Source organism: Orcinus orca, chromosome 14 (genome assembly GCF_937001465.1).
Source record: "Orcinus orca chromosome 14, mOrcOrc1.1, whole genome shotgun sequence".
NCBI lineage: Eukaryota > Metazoa > Chordata > Mammalia > Artiodactyla > Delphinidae > Orcinus > Orcinus orca.
In genome coordinates this window covers 36602082-36616751 of record NC_064572.1, presented here as the reverse complement: position 1 = coordinate 36616751, position 14670 = coordinate 36602082, and the positions used below count along the sequence as shown (strand labels likewise).

The following is a 14670-nucleotide window of genomic DNA, read 5'->3' as shown; positions in this document are numbered from 1 at the left end:
TACAGTGTGCGTTAATACGTGAAACAGGACAAGAAGGGAATACTCTTGGGATAAGTAGAAATCCTAATGTTTCTTTTTGCAGAAGGAGGCGATATCTCGAAGATTCAGACCCCCTGCGGAACAAGTGCCTGGGTCTGGGACTAAATTCTAGATGGCTGGATGAAGTAAGTCAGCATAACAGTGTGTGTAAGAGGGGGAGAAAGGGGATGGGGCTGTGTGTGTGTGTGTGTGTGTGTGTGTGTGTGTGTGTGTGTGTGCGCGCGCGCGCGTACAGGATGTATGCCGGGTGTATGGGGGGTGTGTGGGCCTGTATGTAGGGGGTGTGCAGGCATCTGCATGTGTGCATATGCATGCAACGTGTGTGCAGATAAGAGCTTGAAGCTTCCCCCATCTGAGAATCTGCTGTCCTGGGTGAGACGGCCAAATCCAAGGACACTGATGGGCCACGACCCCGCCTCAGTCAGGCCTCCCACGCCCTGCTGGGTCCCGAGACTCAACTCTCAGTCCTCCCCTTTGCCTGGTAGGGAACTAGGCAAACATCAGAAAGGCCCAGGGGAGCCCTCTGTCCCCGTCAGCCCCACACTGGGGCTGGGGGCACCGGGGAGGTGGACGGTCAGCGGCGAGGAAGAGGTACTCACAGTCTCCTGCATGGGGTGGCTGAGGGGCTTCTCAAGGGCGGCCATGTTGTTGGGCATGTCCGGGGGGTGGGAGAGCTGGGGGGGCCCGTGCATGAAGTCGTTCATGGACGTCCCACCGGGGTTCCCGTGGGGGAAGTCAAAGTTGCCATGGCCCTGGTAGCTGTTGCCTGGGGAGGGAACGAGATGGGGAGGGTTGTGACCCAGAGGGAAGACGGCCACCCCAGGAAACTCAGTAAAACTCAGTGTAAAGGAGGAAGCAAGGCCCACCCTCCTGCCAGGCTAGAGTCGGCTCCTGCAGCCGTAGACCTCAGGGCCGTACAGCGGGGCAGCGATGCAGCTTTCTCCTGCGGGCCTTAGTACCCCAGGGCATGTGCCGGTGTACAGCCACAAGCAGGGCTAGAGTCGGAGGAAAGGGTGGTCGGGCTCTTGCAGCGGGACACATGGAATGAGGCCCGAGTCTGAACTTTCCACAGGATCTGCTGAGCGAGCCCCCCAGACCTGCTCACCCACAGCCCCCATGAGGCTGCCCTTCATCCCTGGGACCACCCAGGCCCAGAGGGGGAGGTCGGAGTCTGTGCCAGGTTCAAGAGGACACCCTCAGAGCCAGCCGTCCGGCCTCCCAAGCCACTGCTTCCTCCACCACGTGGCCGCGGTGAGAGCTCAGAGGACCGGCACACTGGAAAGCTGGGGCACTCAGCATGCTGTGGGACTCTGGCTAGGTAGGCTAACCTCTCTGGGCCTTTAATCATCCAGGAGCCCCAGGAACCTAAGAGCAGAGGTTCTGCGGGGAGCTGCCATGCCCGGTGTTTGGGGGGCGGGGAGGGTACTTTCTGGGAACTGAGGGCAGCGCAGTGCAGCCTGCTCTGGGCAGCAGGAAGTGAGGGGGCAGTGACAGTGTCCTTGGTGGCCGAAGGCTGGTGGCTCCAGGCCCCTGGACCCCGTCTCTGGAAGGGTGGGAGAGTTGCAGGGATAGGGACAATATGGAGATGTCAGAGGGCAACGTGGGAGGGCCAGGAGCGCCATGAGGGGTGTGGTCTTAGTGGCCCCAGCAAAGCAGGCTCTGAAGCCCCTAAGCTCGACAGCTGCCGACCAGGGAGACCCAGGAGTCAGGAGGGAGGCTGGGCAGCGGGGGTGCGAGAGGCGGGAGGCTGGGCAGCGGGGCAGCTCCTCACTCATGCCTTCCCAGCTGGGTGCCGACCCACAGGGCTGGCTGGATGGAGGGGGGGAGGATGGCATTGCACAGGCCGCTGTACCCCCAATTTCAGCGACGTGGTATTGTTTTTTGGGGGTGTGTGTTACCTCTGCCTCTTCACACCACACCCTCCCTGCACCTGCCACCGTCACCCCAGAAATCCTGGGCCCCTGCTGGGGCTTCTCCCTCCCTCCTTGTCGGCCATCACCCACCTTGGCTGCTGTAGTCGTTGGAGTTGGTGCCCCCGGGAGGGGGCGGGAGTGGATAGGGGGACGGGCCGGGGCCCAGGGCTGCGATCATCTCCATGACATTGGGCATGATCATCTGGCTGGGACTCATGGTCTTGAACCGCTTGGATGGGATGCCGTCAGGGTCATCCTTAATGTGGAGGTCCGACTTGATGGGCACTGGCCGCCAGCTGCATGTGGGGTCAATGGTGACCTCTTCAAACTCGGAGCTGGGGGGAGCAAGGGGGCAGAGCTGAGGCTCTGGGGTACCGGGCTTTGGACATGAGGGCCTCCAGCTCGGACAGACACTGAGATGTCCTCGTCCAGGCTCCCTCTGCCCCATTCCCACCACGCTCTGCATAGGACAGAAGTGTGATGGATTTTTATAACTTTTGAAAGATGGAGAGACTGAGACTAGGAAAAGCAAGTGGCTGGGCATGGGGCAGCGGGCCCCAAAGCCTCCACCCGAGACGCAGCCATGTCAGCTTCCTGCTCTGGCTGAGCTTGGTCCTTTCTGGAAAGTTCATTTGCCCCCAGGTACAGAACCCCTTAAATTGGCAGAGAGGTGAGGGATGTGGGGAGATGGTCTGCCGGCCAGTGGGGGATAGGGTATCAGCGGTGATCACACACTCACCTCATGCAACTCAGGTCAGCATCCCGCCCCCCCCTCCTCCCCCACCCCCTGCCCTAGTGTGGGGAGGCCCACTTACTGTTGGATGGCATTCAGGATGCCCCACATGTACTGATCTACCTCCAGGCCCTCGAGCAGAGCGGTTTTACTGGAAAAGGAGAGAGGGGGCTTGGCCTTTGTTCCTGGACCCTAGCGGGTGAGGCCACAGCCCACTCCTCCCCTCTGTGTCCAAGAGACCCGGGCCCTGCCACTGGTTACTACTTGGGGGCACCGACAGGAGAGGGCAGCCTTGTGACCGCTTGATACAAAGGGACTGTGCACAGGCCCCGTGATCTGAGCCCCTCTGCTGTGCTTGGGTTCTCTCATCCGTGTTTAGGGCAGGTGGAGGTGGCTGGACCCCACAGAGCAGGGCCACAGCTCCTCCTGGAGCCGGGTGACGTAGCTTATGCTGAGGTGGGCATCACTCACTTGCACACAGGACACCTCCAGGTCCCTCTCTCGCAATTCAGCTGCAGGTACGACTCCAAGTCAAAGCACTGCGGAGGCCGGGAGACACAGACAGATGAGAGCAGGGCTCTCAGAAACCTCTTAAATGCAGGTGCCACTGCCTCTGGGACCCTCATGAAGACGTCCCACCAGGGAGGGAGACAGGTGATGGAGAGACCCAGGGTTGAGAGGGGTGATGACCTTGCCGATTTTCTGCTGTGCTTACAGCTTTCGGGCCACGTGGAATCCCTGCACACCTGTGCCCAGCCCTCCTCATACCATCCCTGTGCCCCAGATGACCCATGGCCTCTGAGAAGCCTTCCTGGTTCCCCTGCAGCCACCTCTCACTGATCCTGACCCATGACAGCCCCTCTCCCTGGCCCGGCCCAGGCATGGAGGACACACCCCATCCAGTTCATCAGTGTGCGTCAGACAAATAAAGCGACCAGACCTCTGCTGCCCCCTTTTTCCCGGGGATGGGGGTTAGCGGGGCTGGGAGGCTCCCGACCCACTATGAAGCCCTCGGGGCCAGTTGTGAGAGGGTGGGGCTGAGGGTGCGGCTGGCCTGGCCCCACAGCAGCCCCCACCCAGTGAATCCCACCCACCTGGGCTGCCCGCATTTAGCCACCCAAACTGTGACAGTCACTCATCCCACAGCCACTTCCTGAGTACCTGCTCGGGGCAGGGCCTCGGAACACAGCAGTGAACCAGGCAGAGGCGTCCCTGCTTTCAGGTCCCCTATCAGCCGTAGTGGCCGTATGCGCAGAATTTCCCGCTGGCATCTCACATCTGCCAGGGCTGGGACTGTCTAAATCCAGCTCTGTAGCCCCCTGGGAACCTAGCTCTGAGCACACAGAGAAGATACTCAGAGGATAAATGATGGCAGGAGCGAGTGAGTGAAATCAGCTCCTGATGGCCACGGCATCCTTCCGGGGTTAGAGACAGGCCCTGCTGCCCATCCCCCCGCCTACTCCTCGCCATCGCAGCCAGACTCCGGGACGCTCTCCCTGGGACTGCTCACCTGGACGTGCTTGCAATCGTGGCCTCGAGCAGGCAGCTGGATGCGCCGGAATGTGATGGGGCACTTCAGAGACACCTTGATGGCTGTCTGCTCCACACCATCTTCCCCATTGAGGGTCGTGTTGCCTGATGAGGCAGCCACGCTGCTGAAATTCCGCTTGACTGTAGGGCGGAGGCACAGGTGGATAAGGAGGGCAGGGCTGTCCTGCACACCCCCCACTCCTTCAGGTGGCTGATACACACTCTGATTCTCCACGCCCCCCAGCACAGGGAGGTCTCATGAACAGGTGCAGGGCACCCCCACCTGGGCAAAAGGGAGCTCAGCACGCCGGAGGCCCTGGGCTTCCCAGTGCTCTGGAATGACACTCTCCAGGTGACATGTGTGGAGTGCCCCTGGAGGTGGCTGCATGAGTCCCCCAGTCTCTGCAGTCCATGCCCTGTCTTCACTAGGAAGGCGGGACTTTCTGCAAACCCTGCAGAAACCCAGTCCGGCACTCCACTGACTTTCTGGGTCAGTGGGAGAGCCCCACAGGCACTTTTGCACTGAATTCTCCAAATGTGGTAATGGCCTGGCCGTATTCTAGGGCTCAGGACGTGAAGAAGCACATTTGAAGGGGGGAGCAGTGATGTACCTCCCTGCGTGGTGCACCCCCTTCCCCCACCCCGGCCCCCAAGTGTCTGCACCTGGGAGTCAGAGCCAAGTCCCCCCTTCTCGAGTTAGGCCTGGGCTGTTGAGGTGGAATCCACCCCTGTGCTTCTCTCCTGATGAAGAACCCCCTCTTCCAGTTCCTCCCATCCTTCCAGGTGATCACCTCCTCCAGGAAGCCTGCCTGGCCTACCTGCACCACGGCGTCTTGTTTTAATCTGCCCTACATGCTGTACTCACGGTACTGTGTGCTCATCTGATCATCCCCACAGCCCCAGAGGAGGGGCATTGGAGGGGCACGGGCTAGTGCCAGGGAACACTCAGGGCCCGGTGGTGCCAGGCCCAGGGGACAATGAACGTGGTGGGACTGGGGTCTGGTTCCAGCCCCCGAGCCCCCACTCACTTTTCGTGATACAGTGCTCTGCAGGCAGGAGCCGCTTCTTGAGGAGGCCTTGCAGCACGGAGCGCACGGAGGGCCGGTGGACCAGCTGCAGCACGAAGAGGTGGGACTGCCGAGAAAGAGCAGAGGCTCGGTCCCTGCCGCACGGCCCCCACGCCTGCCACCTGGGCCTCCGCAGGCCTAGGCCGCCCCCTTCACCCCAGAGGCTAAGCGCAGGAAAGGGCCCCACGTCCATGGTGATGCCCCGTTAGGAGAGGGTCCCCTGGGACCTGGGAGAGAGCCCTTGAGGCCCAGGATGTGTCCCAGACCGAGCTGGGGACCCAGACCGGGGTCACTACCCGGGGGCAGCTGCTGCGGTCTATGCCAACAAGGCTGACTCTGATGCTGATATACCCCTGGGATGTGGTTATGGGACACAAGGCATCAAAATCCGGGCCAAACTCACTTCCTAGCCTTGGCCCTCCTGCCCCTCGCCCCGCTGTTCCCCATCATGCCTCCTCCATCCTTCCCGCCAGAAGATGTCGTCCTGTCTTCATTCCTCCAGGAAGCCTTCCAGGACTGCAACCCCCAACAAGCCCCCGCAGGCTCCTCACTCTGACAGCATCCCCAGTCCTGTGACTCTTATCCCCGGGTGGTCGTGGCGCCCCAACCCTCATAAGGGCAGGATCAGAGCTCTTCCTTCTCCTCCAGGGAGGCCAGCAGAGTGGGGCAGGTACTCTGCAAATCCCCGGACAAGCCCTGAGTGTCAGGCCCTGATCTTGGGGGACAGGAGTGTGGCTCAGACGTGGTCCCAGATCAGCGAGTCACAGGTCAGGGGACACACATACACAGTTCTGAGACAGCATGGTTGGGTGACAAAGGGAAGGAGTTAACTCCAGACTTGGTGGAGTTGGTTCTCAGGAGAGGAAGTGATTAGAATATAAAAATTTCTTGCAAACGAGGCACGAACGGAACCTAGCTTTGAGGGACACACAGAACTTCCTCAGTGGAAGAAGGTGGTGGGCACGGGGGATGGTGTCCGGGAGGAGGACCTACACGAGCAAAGGGAGGGGAGTGTGTGGACCAGATGGACGCTGCGGTAGGAGAAAAGGCCAGGCCTCGGACCAGAGCACGGCGGCTTGAATTTCACCCCACGGCCCTGGGGGGGACTGTGGCACGTTTCTGGGGTACTCCTGAAAGATCACTCCTGGGGAAGGGGGATGGAGACCCCTGACGCAGCTGAGGCCCAGAGAAGGCTGAGGATGAGGGCCCACCCGCACACTCACGCAGCAGCAGGCGGTGACGGTGATCTGGATGGTGTTGCGGCCCGGCTGGCACACGTGCTTGAGGTGCAGGGGCTTGTGGGATGTCTTGTTGTCGCCGCGCTCGATGGTGAGGGGCGTGGCGTTCACGCTGACCTGCACCGAGGCTGGCCAGTTGGTGTTCATCTGCCGGTCCTCGTGGTGGTAGCACTTGAACTGCAGCTCCAGGTCAGACCTGGGGGCGGGGCGAGGCTCAGGGCGGCTCTGCGAGGGGGCTGCCCATGGCCTCCATGACCCCTCCGTCACCAGAGCCCCCCATCGAGTCACTCAGCACCCTGTCCTCAGCCACGAAGGCTCCCCCAGCCGCCTCGAGCTCTCCTCCTCTCTCACCCTGGACGTTCCCCCTGCCCAGGCCTCCCATCAAACCCCATCCCTCCCATCAAACCCCATCCCAACAACCCAAATTCCCCCCATGCCTCCCATATACTGTTCAACCACAGCCCCACAGCTCTGGCCACAATCCGCCTCAGTCCCCTGCATGGAAGTACGCCTCCCGTTCCCCCAGGACAGAGACAGACGGACAGACGCTAACTCAACGAGGCCAGCTGGAAGGCTGATTATGCCCTGAGCTCCCATGGGAGAAGCAGCCCTGGCCAGGGGCTGCCTGGTTCAGTTCCCGCCCCCCTACCCCTGCGGTGGGCCCCAAGGACATGGCACCTAAGGAGTCCCCACAAAGCCAGCAGGGCCAGTGGCCGAGCCACAGAAGGTCTCGCAGGCGACGGTACTCACGGCTAAGGAGCAGTGGGTGAGCAGGGCCCCTGCATGCGGGCCCCTCTACCCTTTTGCCTGAGTGCACTCCCGTGCCCTCCTGCCCACCCCAGCTGCCTCTGGCCTGCTCCAGGCAACGGGCCAGCTGTGCGCGCACAGTGGTGTGTGTGCACGTGCCCAGCTCAGACACATCTCGTGCCCTCAGGTTGCTCACTGGGCAGCTGAGGCCTTTGGTCACTGACACAGCGAGGCAGTGTGAGTCCTGCCCGCGGAGGAGGAACCGAGGGTGGAGACACCAATGCGTTCTGGTGTCTGAGAGACCTGGGCCCGAGTCCCAGCTCTGCCCCTTGCTAGCTGCGAGGACTCACCCAAGCTAATCACTTCTCTGGCCTCAGTTTCCTCACTGTCAACGGGGCAAGCAATGCCCACTCATAAGATCAAAAGAGATCAGGTATAGGAGGCTCAGAACACAGAGCCTGGCCCAGCAGGGGGCCTCCAGACCCCTCACTCCAGCACCCACTGTTTGAGCAGCAGCCCCGCCCGGTGGCCAGCTGCTCGCCATCTGCAGGAAGGACCCGGTCCTGTTCTCGCGCCTCTCTCTATATTCCTGGCTCTGACCACATGAGCCACGTTCGGGGCCAACTCGGGGGCCCTGCTGGAACATCCTCCTTCCCAGCCTGAGCTAGCCACGTTTTCCTCTGGGAATTTGTTCTTGACCACTGTCTCATCAGGACTGGCGTGGGTGACAGCAGCTCCCTACCCTCAGGCCATGAAGCCAAGGCAGACTTGTCTGTCTCCCGGCACCCGCAGGTTCGCTTTGACACCCCCAGGGCCTTGCACACAGCAGGGCCCAGTCAGCAATGCTCAACAGGTGACGGTGTCAAGCAGATGCTGTTACCACGTGTCTCAGGCGATGCCAGGGCCCAGGAATGTCAGCACCGGGGCAACCTCCACCCGGCTCGGGCTGTACTGTGCCCTGACGCTCACCTCCACATCAGCGTCTGGTGGACTGTGGGCCTCAGGTGAAAGACGTGGTTGCTGACGGCCAGGTTGTGCTCCAGGCGGAAGGGCTCCAGCACCACGCCGTCCCGCACCGGGAACGTGAGCCGCAGCTCGTCATTGTGGCTGGCTGCGTGGGGGAGGAGCAGGTGAGCGGCACGGCCCTCGCCCCAGCGGCACACGACACGCACCCTTGGCTGCATGCTCCGGGCGCGTGTGTGAACAGGGCCACGGCAGCTGCGCTGTGTGCTCAAGGGCATACCAGGCAGCCCCTGGCTTCTTCCGGTCCCTCCGACCCCATCCTGACCATCCCTGCCTCCCACTTCCCACTCATCCCCCCGCTCTGCATCCCCTCCTGTCTCCACCTGCCCCCTGCTCTGGAAGCCCCGGCTGGCTTCTCCTCCCAGCCCTTTGCCACAGCTGAGAGTTGCTTTCCCTCCCAGCCTCCAGCCGCTCGGGCAGGTGGAAGGAGGCCTGCTCTCACTCGCCCCGCGCCCAGCCCCCAGAGGCAGGCAGGCCGACTTCCAAGCCCCCTGGCTCCTGGCACACTGTGTGCTGGACGCGGGTGGAGCTGGCTTGATGAGGGAGGGAGGTTGGGAGAGAGCAGGGCGCTCACCTGGGGGTGGTGGCAGAGCGCTCATATTTGGCTTGATGTCCGGTGGGAAGGGGGGTTTAACGTCTTGGCTGGGGGACAGGTATGGGGGGATGCTGCTCCCGGGGGTCATGGGGGGCGTGGGGTTCCCTGGAACAGGTGAGTGGGGGTAATTCGCCACAGGAACCGGCCTGGGAGGCTGGAGGGAAAGAGAAACCACATATAGGTTATGGGCTCACGGGCATAAGGAGGGACCATGGCCGTGGACACGTGCCCCCCCCACCCTAGGGTCCTAGGGCTATGGCCCTTGCTCCCCCGAGGGAGGAGAGCCCCCCAGGAAAGCCCCTTCCTCCACTCTGGCCACACTCAGGCCTCTGCCCCTATGGGAAGACAGGTGGGCCCGGAAAGGTTCTCCCCACCCTTCACTTGGGTCACGGCACCAGGGGGATCGTAGGGTCCCCAGCCCATTGGACCAATGAGGACACAGGCTCAGGGTGACGGGGAATTCGCCTAATATCATCTTGGGAGAAGAAGCATGCTAGGAACAATGCCAGGTCTCCTGCTGCCCACATCGTGGCTCCAGGCCGTGTCCTCCATCGCCACCCCACCCACTGGGGTCCCCAGATGGAGCCAGGCGTGAAGCATCTCCAGGAGTCCCTTCCCTTCCTCTCTCAGTCCCCACCTTGTTTTCTTCCCGGGACTGGCCAGGTCCACACTCATCCCTGGCCCACCCATCTGAGATGCAGGTCCTCCAAGCATCTCTGGGCCCTGGAGTGGACGACCCCACTAACGTCCAGAAAGGCTGGGGCAGGAACGGCGAGGCCCCCTCTAACACAGCGCATGTGGGTTCTAATTCCCGAGATGGAAACGGATACATACCCTATTGACGTTCCCTTGGCTGTAGCTGCTGTAGCTGCTTCCAGAGAAGGTGTTATTTTGTCCATTAAACTGCTCTGGCTGGTAAAGCAAGATAAACAGTGCCGTGAACGGAAGGCAGAAAAGCTACCCCGCTCTCCCTCCTGAAACGAAAACCTTCCAGGAGGACAGGGGATGCTGAAGAGGCCCACCCAGTGCTGGGGTGGGGAGTGCAGTGGGGGCAGGGCACACCACCACCACAGTCAGTGTTCTGCCTCTCTCTGCCCATAGCTACTAATTGAGCGAGTTTATAAAAATAGCAACACCTAGTGTGCTGCAGTCGGGCTAAAAATAGTAAGCCCAGGTAAGCCAAGGGGTGGGGAGTCATGTAAGTTGGCGTGATTCATTGGCAAATAAGTGTAAAATATTTCCAGAGTCTTCCTCACTCCTGAGAATGTACTTTATCATGATCCCAAAGAAGGAAAGAGCTACGCGTCTGAAAACATTCATTATAGTACTATTTCAAAAGGGAAAACTCAGAAAAAACCCAGATGTCCAACAGAAAGGATAAAATGTGGTGTGGTTCCCAGGAGAATGTCAGGCAGCCATGAAAAGTGACAACCACGGGGACTGTAGCAATAAGTAACAGGCTGTGTTCAAGTGAAAGACACAGATTCAAAATCACAACCGTAATAACAACTACACAACACGGTTGATGCCCACACGCGCGGGACAAAGTCTATAATCAAACGTAAATATATCGGGGTGGGTGCTTTTACTTAAAAAATATATTTCCTTCATTGTTATTATCTCGTACGTGCTATAAATAGTAAAAGGAGAAGGAAAACCATCATCTGAGCCCCACGAGAACAGGAACCAAGGAAAGCCAGCCTGTCATTTTGGCCGCTGCACGCACAGCTCTGAGCACATGAGATCACATCCAGAGATCTCCGCCTGCCCCCTGGTGACCCCAGGGGACAGCCAGGGTCAGGATGACACAGGCAGGGGTGGGGAGGGGAGGCGGTAAGGAGGAAAGGGGCCCGTGGGGTGGTGGGACTCACCTTGTAATACTGCCCCATGTTGACTGTGGGGGGCGGGTACTGCCCGGTGCTCGGCTGGCTGGGCATCCGCTGCCCGGGGTAGCTGGGAGAGGTGAGCGGCCGTGGGGGATTGGGGGTGGGGTACTGGCCTGGCTGGGTGGGGAACTGGCTGTTTGGTCCATATTGCTGGTTTCCGTAGTTGGGCTATGGTGGCAGAGAAAGGAGCGGGGAAAGGTCATCAGTGTCTCGAAGCCAAGCTGCCCACCAGATGCCAGGACGCCCCACCTCCTCTCCTCTGCCCCTGCTGTTTTCCACCCACCCAGAAAATGCCCACCCCACCCGCAAAGGAGACCAGCTGAACCAGATGATGCCGGGGGCCCTTCCTGCCCTGACATCCAGGGACATTACATCGGCCCGTCTGGCTCGAGGGCCACCTCCCCATGAAGCTGTCTTTCTCAAAACTCCATGCCCCCTGAGCTTGGGGGTGCTTCCAGAGCCTCTTGCTCTTGCCCTCATGAGGGGGCTTGATTCTGAAGCCCCCTTTGGGTCTCCCCTAGTGCTTAGTATGTGACAGACAACAGGATGCACTTCCAGAAAGGTGATCCCCAGCCCTTGCATTCTGAGGCTGAACCTGGGAGGCACTGTCCCCGTACCCCACACTGAGCACAACACACTGATGTTTAGTTTTGGGCTACTGGTGCAGAGGTCGGGAGCACCAGGCTGGTGAAGGGACAAGGCAGCCCCTATGGGGGAAGCAACAGCTCCAGAGAGGGGCAGGATCGCTGTCCTGGGAGAGCCACTCCCACCCTCCAGTTGCTTCCCTGTCTGTAAAATCAGGTGACCCGCAGGGCACCCCAGGCCATTACATCCCGCAGAGTCAGTGCTTCTTCCCCATCTGCAAAACTTCTTGTCTACTAACTCTCTCTTGCTCTCTAGGCTCAGAGGTCCAGGAGACAGCTGTGTCTCAGCGTCTGGCAAAGAACAGGCCTGCAGTTAATACTCGCTCAACACATGGGGTAAACGGCAGAAGAGGGCGCAGTTTGCATCCACGCTGAAGAACTCTGCGGAGCTCACGCTGTTGCGATACGGCGGCTGCTCTGTGTGATGGTGAGGTTCCCATCACATCACTGCAGGACAGGAAGGGGAGCTGGGGCCTGTCCACTAGTCCCTCTGCGGGACCAGGTGACCTGAGCCCCGCTCCCGCCCCCAGGTTCCGACAACTCAGAGGTTCTATGAGTGTGTACCCCAGTCTTCCCAGACGGGGTCAGGACGTGCAGTCTGTGGCCACCGGTGTCACAGCCCAGCGTCGGGCATTTTGTAGCTGGGTAGTCCCAGCAGTCTATTGAGGAGGACTTAGTAAAGATAACGGAGAGCCTCTGGTGTGCCCTGCTGTGACACGTAAGACGTGGGGAGCTAACGCCGGTACAGGCACAGGGCTGACGTCAGGCTAATGACCGGAAATTCTGCTGCCTTTTCTGTGATCGCCTCCTTGGGTGCCAGCAGCGGAGGTTGGGCCTACAGATGCATTCCCAGCCCAGCCAGAGGGAACGCCGGGAGTCTGAGCACAGAGGGGGCTGAGAAGGCCCAGAACCCATGTGGGGGCTGTGCATGGGAGTGAGGCCCACGGGTCGAGGCCCCCCACCCTCAAGGACAGCCAGGGCCTCGGGAGCCGCCATCCTTCTCCAGCTTCTCCCTGAGCTGCTGCCCACCTGGAGGGGGTCTGGGCCTGACCCCGGCTCCTGGGTGTTTGAGGACGTCCCTGACATCTCCCCTCTTGGACCCAGGCCATCCCTGTCAGTGTCCCAGCTGCATTCTAGCCCAAGTAAGGGCGGATGCTGAGGGAAGCACATGGACCTTCAAGGAACTCAGGGTCTTTGGGCTCTAAACGCACTGGAAGCCCAAGCAGAAGGCACAGTTCTGAGACGGGGTGAAGCCAATCTGTGTGCTAGCAGAGCACTGGGTGATGCTCGGGAAGGGCCCTGTCCAGGTGAGGAATCAAGGTGGGCCTCTCGAGGAGTGCGTGCAGGGGCCACGATCCTGGGGTCTCTGTGTCTTCTGCAGGTGAACTACATCCTTACCCAGGTACCCACATAGGCCATTCGCTGCCAACCCGTTTTCTGGGTGCTCGCTGAAGGCCCTGTGACACCCCCTCCAGGAAGTCCTTCTCCTGACCTCACGCCGAGTTCCACACACCCCAAGTGCATCATTCCTTTGTGAGTTCCAGCTTAGACCTTGTCTTTCCTGCTGAAGTCTTGGTTCCCGGAGGACAGGAGGTGTGGGTTCGCTTCCTTCGATCTTCACTGATCTCGCGGTTGAGGTGGCTGGACACCCCACCGGGCAGCCTTCCTCCCGACAGAGCCCCAAGAAACATGCTGTCTGCCTTCCAGTCACTTCTCCCATGTGCACGGCCTTTAGATCTTCACAGGGTTTTGTCTCATCTCTCGCTCTTGGGTGTGAGGTGTCCTCACGTGGGTGCGAGGAATGTGGACCCGAGGAGGCTTAGTTCCTTACCCAAAGTCGCCCAGCTAGTGTCTATGCCAAGACAGAAGAGGATCCTCACAGCGGCTACTGCTTGCTAAGTGCCCGCCCATGCCGGCCCAGGGCCCGGCGCTTCACGTACAGCCCCCCTCACTCAAGACTCCCAGGCAGCCCCAGGAGGTGGGCTGGATCGTCACTGCCTTTTACAAAAGAAGAAACGGAGACTCCAGGAGGTGACGTCACTTGCTCAGGGTCTTCTATATAGGAAACGCCAGAGCTGACCTCAACCTCAGGAGCACCTGACTCCTAAGATCCTGCCTTCTAGTCCAGGTTTCCCGAAGGTCAATCCATGCCCTTTTCAAGGGACTACCCACAGCACCCGTGTCCTCCCCACCTCCCACCCTGCCCACCGGCTGCCAGCTGTCACACTCACCTCTCCCGGGTATGGCCTCTTTATGCTCTGAATGGGAAGGGACTGGGGCCGGGGGCCCGGGTAGGTCTGCTGGGGCATCCGCTGCCCGTGTGTGCCAAAGGGGCTGATGCCGGGTGGCCGGGGTTGGTTCATGCCCATGGGAGGGCCGCTCATCCCCGAGGGTGTCATGCCAGCCGCCATGCTTGCGGGGTTCATGCTGCCCCCCATGGAGGCAGGCCCCCGAGGCCCGGGCTGGTTCATGAATTGGCTGTTATACGCCTGGGTGGGACCCATCTGGAAAGAGGAACAGACCTTCAACGGGAGAAGAAGAAGAAAAAAAAAAAAAAAAAAGAATAAAATGCCACATGCATTGAAAGTGCAGGGAAGGAAGGAAGGGCAGGGGAGGTGGGGGGCTCGGGGCTGGAGGCTGGGCACTTTCCTGTGCGGCTGCAGCTGGTGACCAGGTCCCAAAGGACCACCGGCCTCGTGGGCTCGCTGCTGCCCTCTGCAGGCCGCACAGGAAAGGTGCAGCCCGAGGGGTAGGGTGCAGTCACTCCAATGCACAGGCAGCGTTTCCAGGGAGGCAGGCAAGGAACGGGAAAGAGGGTGCAGGGGTGGGGAGGGGCATGGGAGGATGGAGGTGGATAAGGATGGAGGCAAGGGCCCCTTTCCTGGAAAGCCCCAGCCCCGCCCCTGCTCCTCAGCCAATGGACACACCCCCTCCATCTGCAGTCTGAGGTGGCCTCGGCTCCCACCTGTGCCCACCTGCCCTGCTGTCCCCATCCTGGACTTCCCACCTCCAGGCCTGTCCTGCATTTCTGCGGGGGGGCTCCCCCTCTCCTCACACCCCACCCCATCCTTCTGAAGGTCAGGGGAGCAGAGCTGGGACCTGGGCAGGACACACAGACGGGATGACTAGGAGAGCACTGGTCTTCAGGCCACCGGGGGGGACAGACTGGTGACAGGGCTACTTCAGACACAGCCTGCTCTTTGGTGAGCAGAGGCCCAGACTGCAACATGGAACATCGTTCCCCATACACAGACA

The 14670-nt window shown here is 60.6% G+C and overlaps 1 protein-coding gene across 11 annotated transcripts in view; it reads right to left on the bottom strand.

Moving 5' to 3' along the window:
• The window catches only part of ZMIZ1 (zinc finger MIZ-type containing 1), a 230753-nt gene that overhangs the window by 8294 nt on the left and 207789 nt on the right, over positions 1–14670 (bottom strand). For 8 of the 11 annotated variants that reach the window (XM_033434003.2, XM_033434005.2, XM_033433994.2 and 5 more), the window contains 12 exons: positions 13647–13937; positions 10757–10939; positions 9720–9797; positions 8865–9039; positions 8237–8378; positions 6506–6716; positions 5244–5349; positions 4196–4356; positions 3157–3224; positions 2768–2836; positions 2043–2287; positions 639–805 (listed from right to left, as the gene is read on the bottom strand). In XM_033434003.2, the coding sequence (XP_033289894.1) occupies positions 639–805; positions 2043–2287; positions 2768–2836; positions 3157–3224; positions 4196–4356; positions 5244–5349; positions 6506–6716; positions 8237–8378; positions 8865–9039; positions 9720–9797; positions 10757–10939; positions 13647–13937 (1896 nt within the window). The remainder of the gene's footprint in view (positions 1–638; positions 806–2042; positions 2288–2767; positions 2837–3156; positions 3225–4195; positions 4357–5243; positions 5350–6505; positions 6717–8236; positions 8379–8864; positions 9040–9719; positions 9798–10756; positions 10940–13646; positions 13938–14670) is intronic. The other 3 variants (XM_033434004.2, XM_033433998.2, XM_033433999.2) reach the window with 2 other exon arrangements.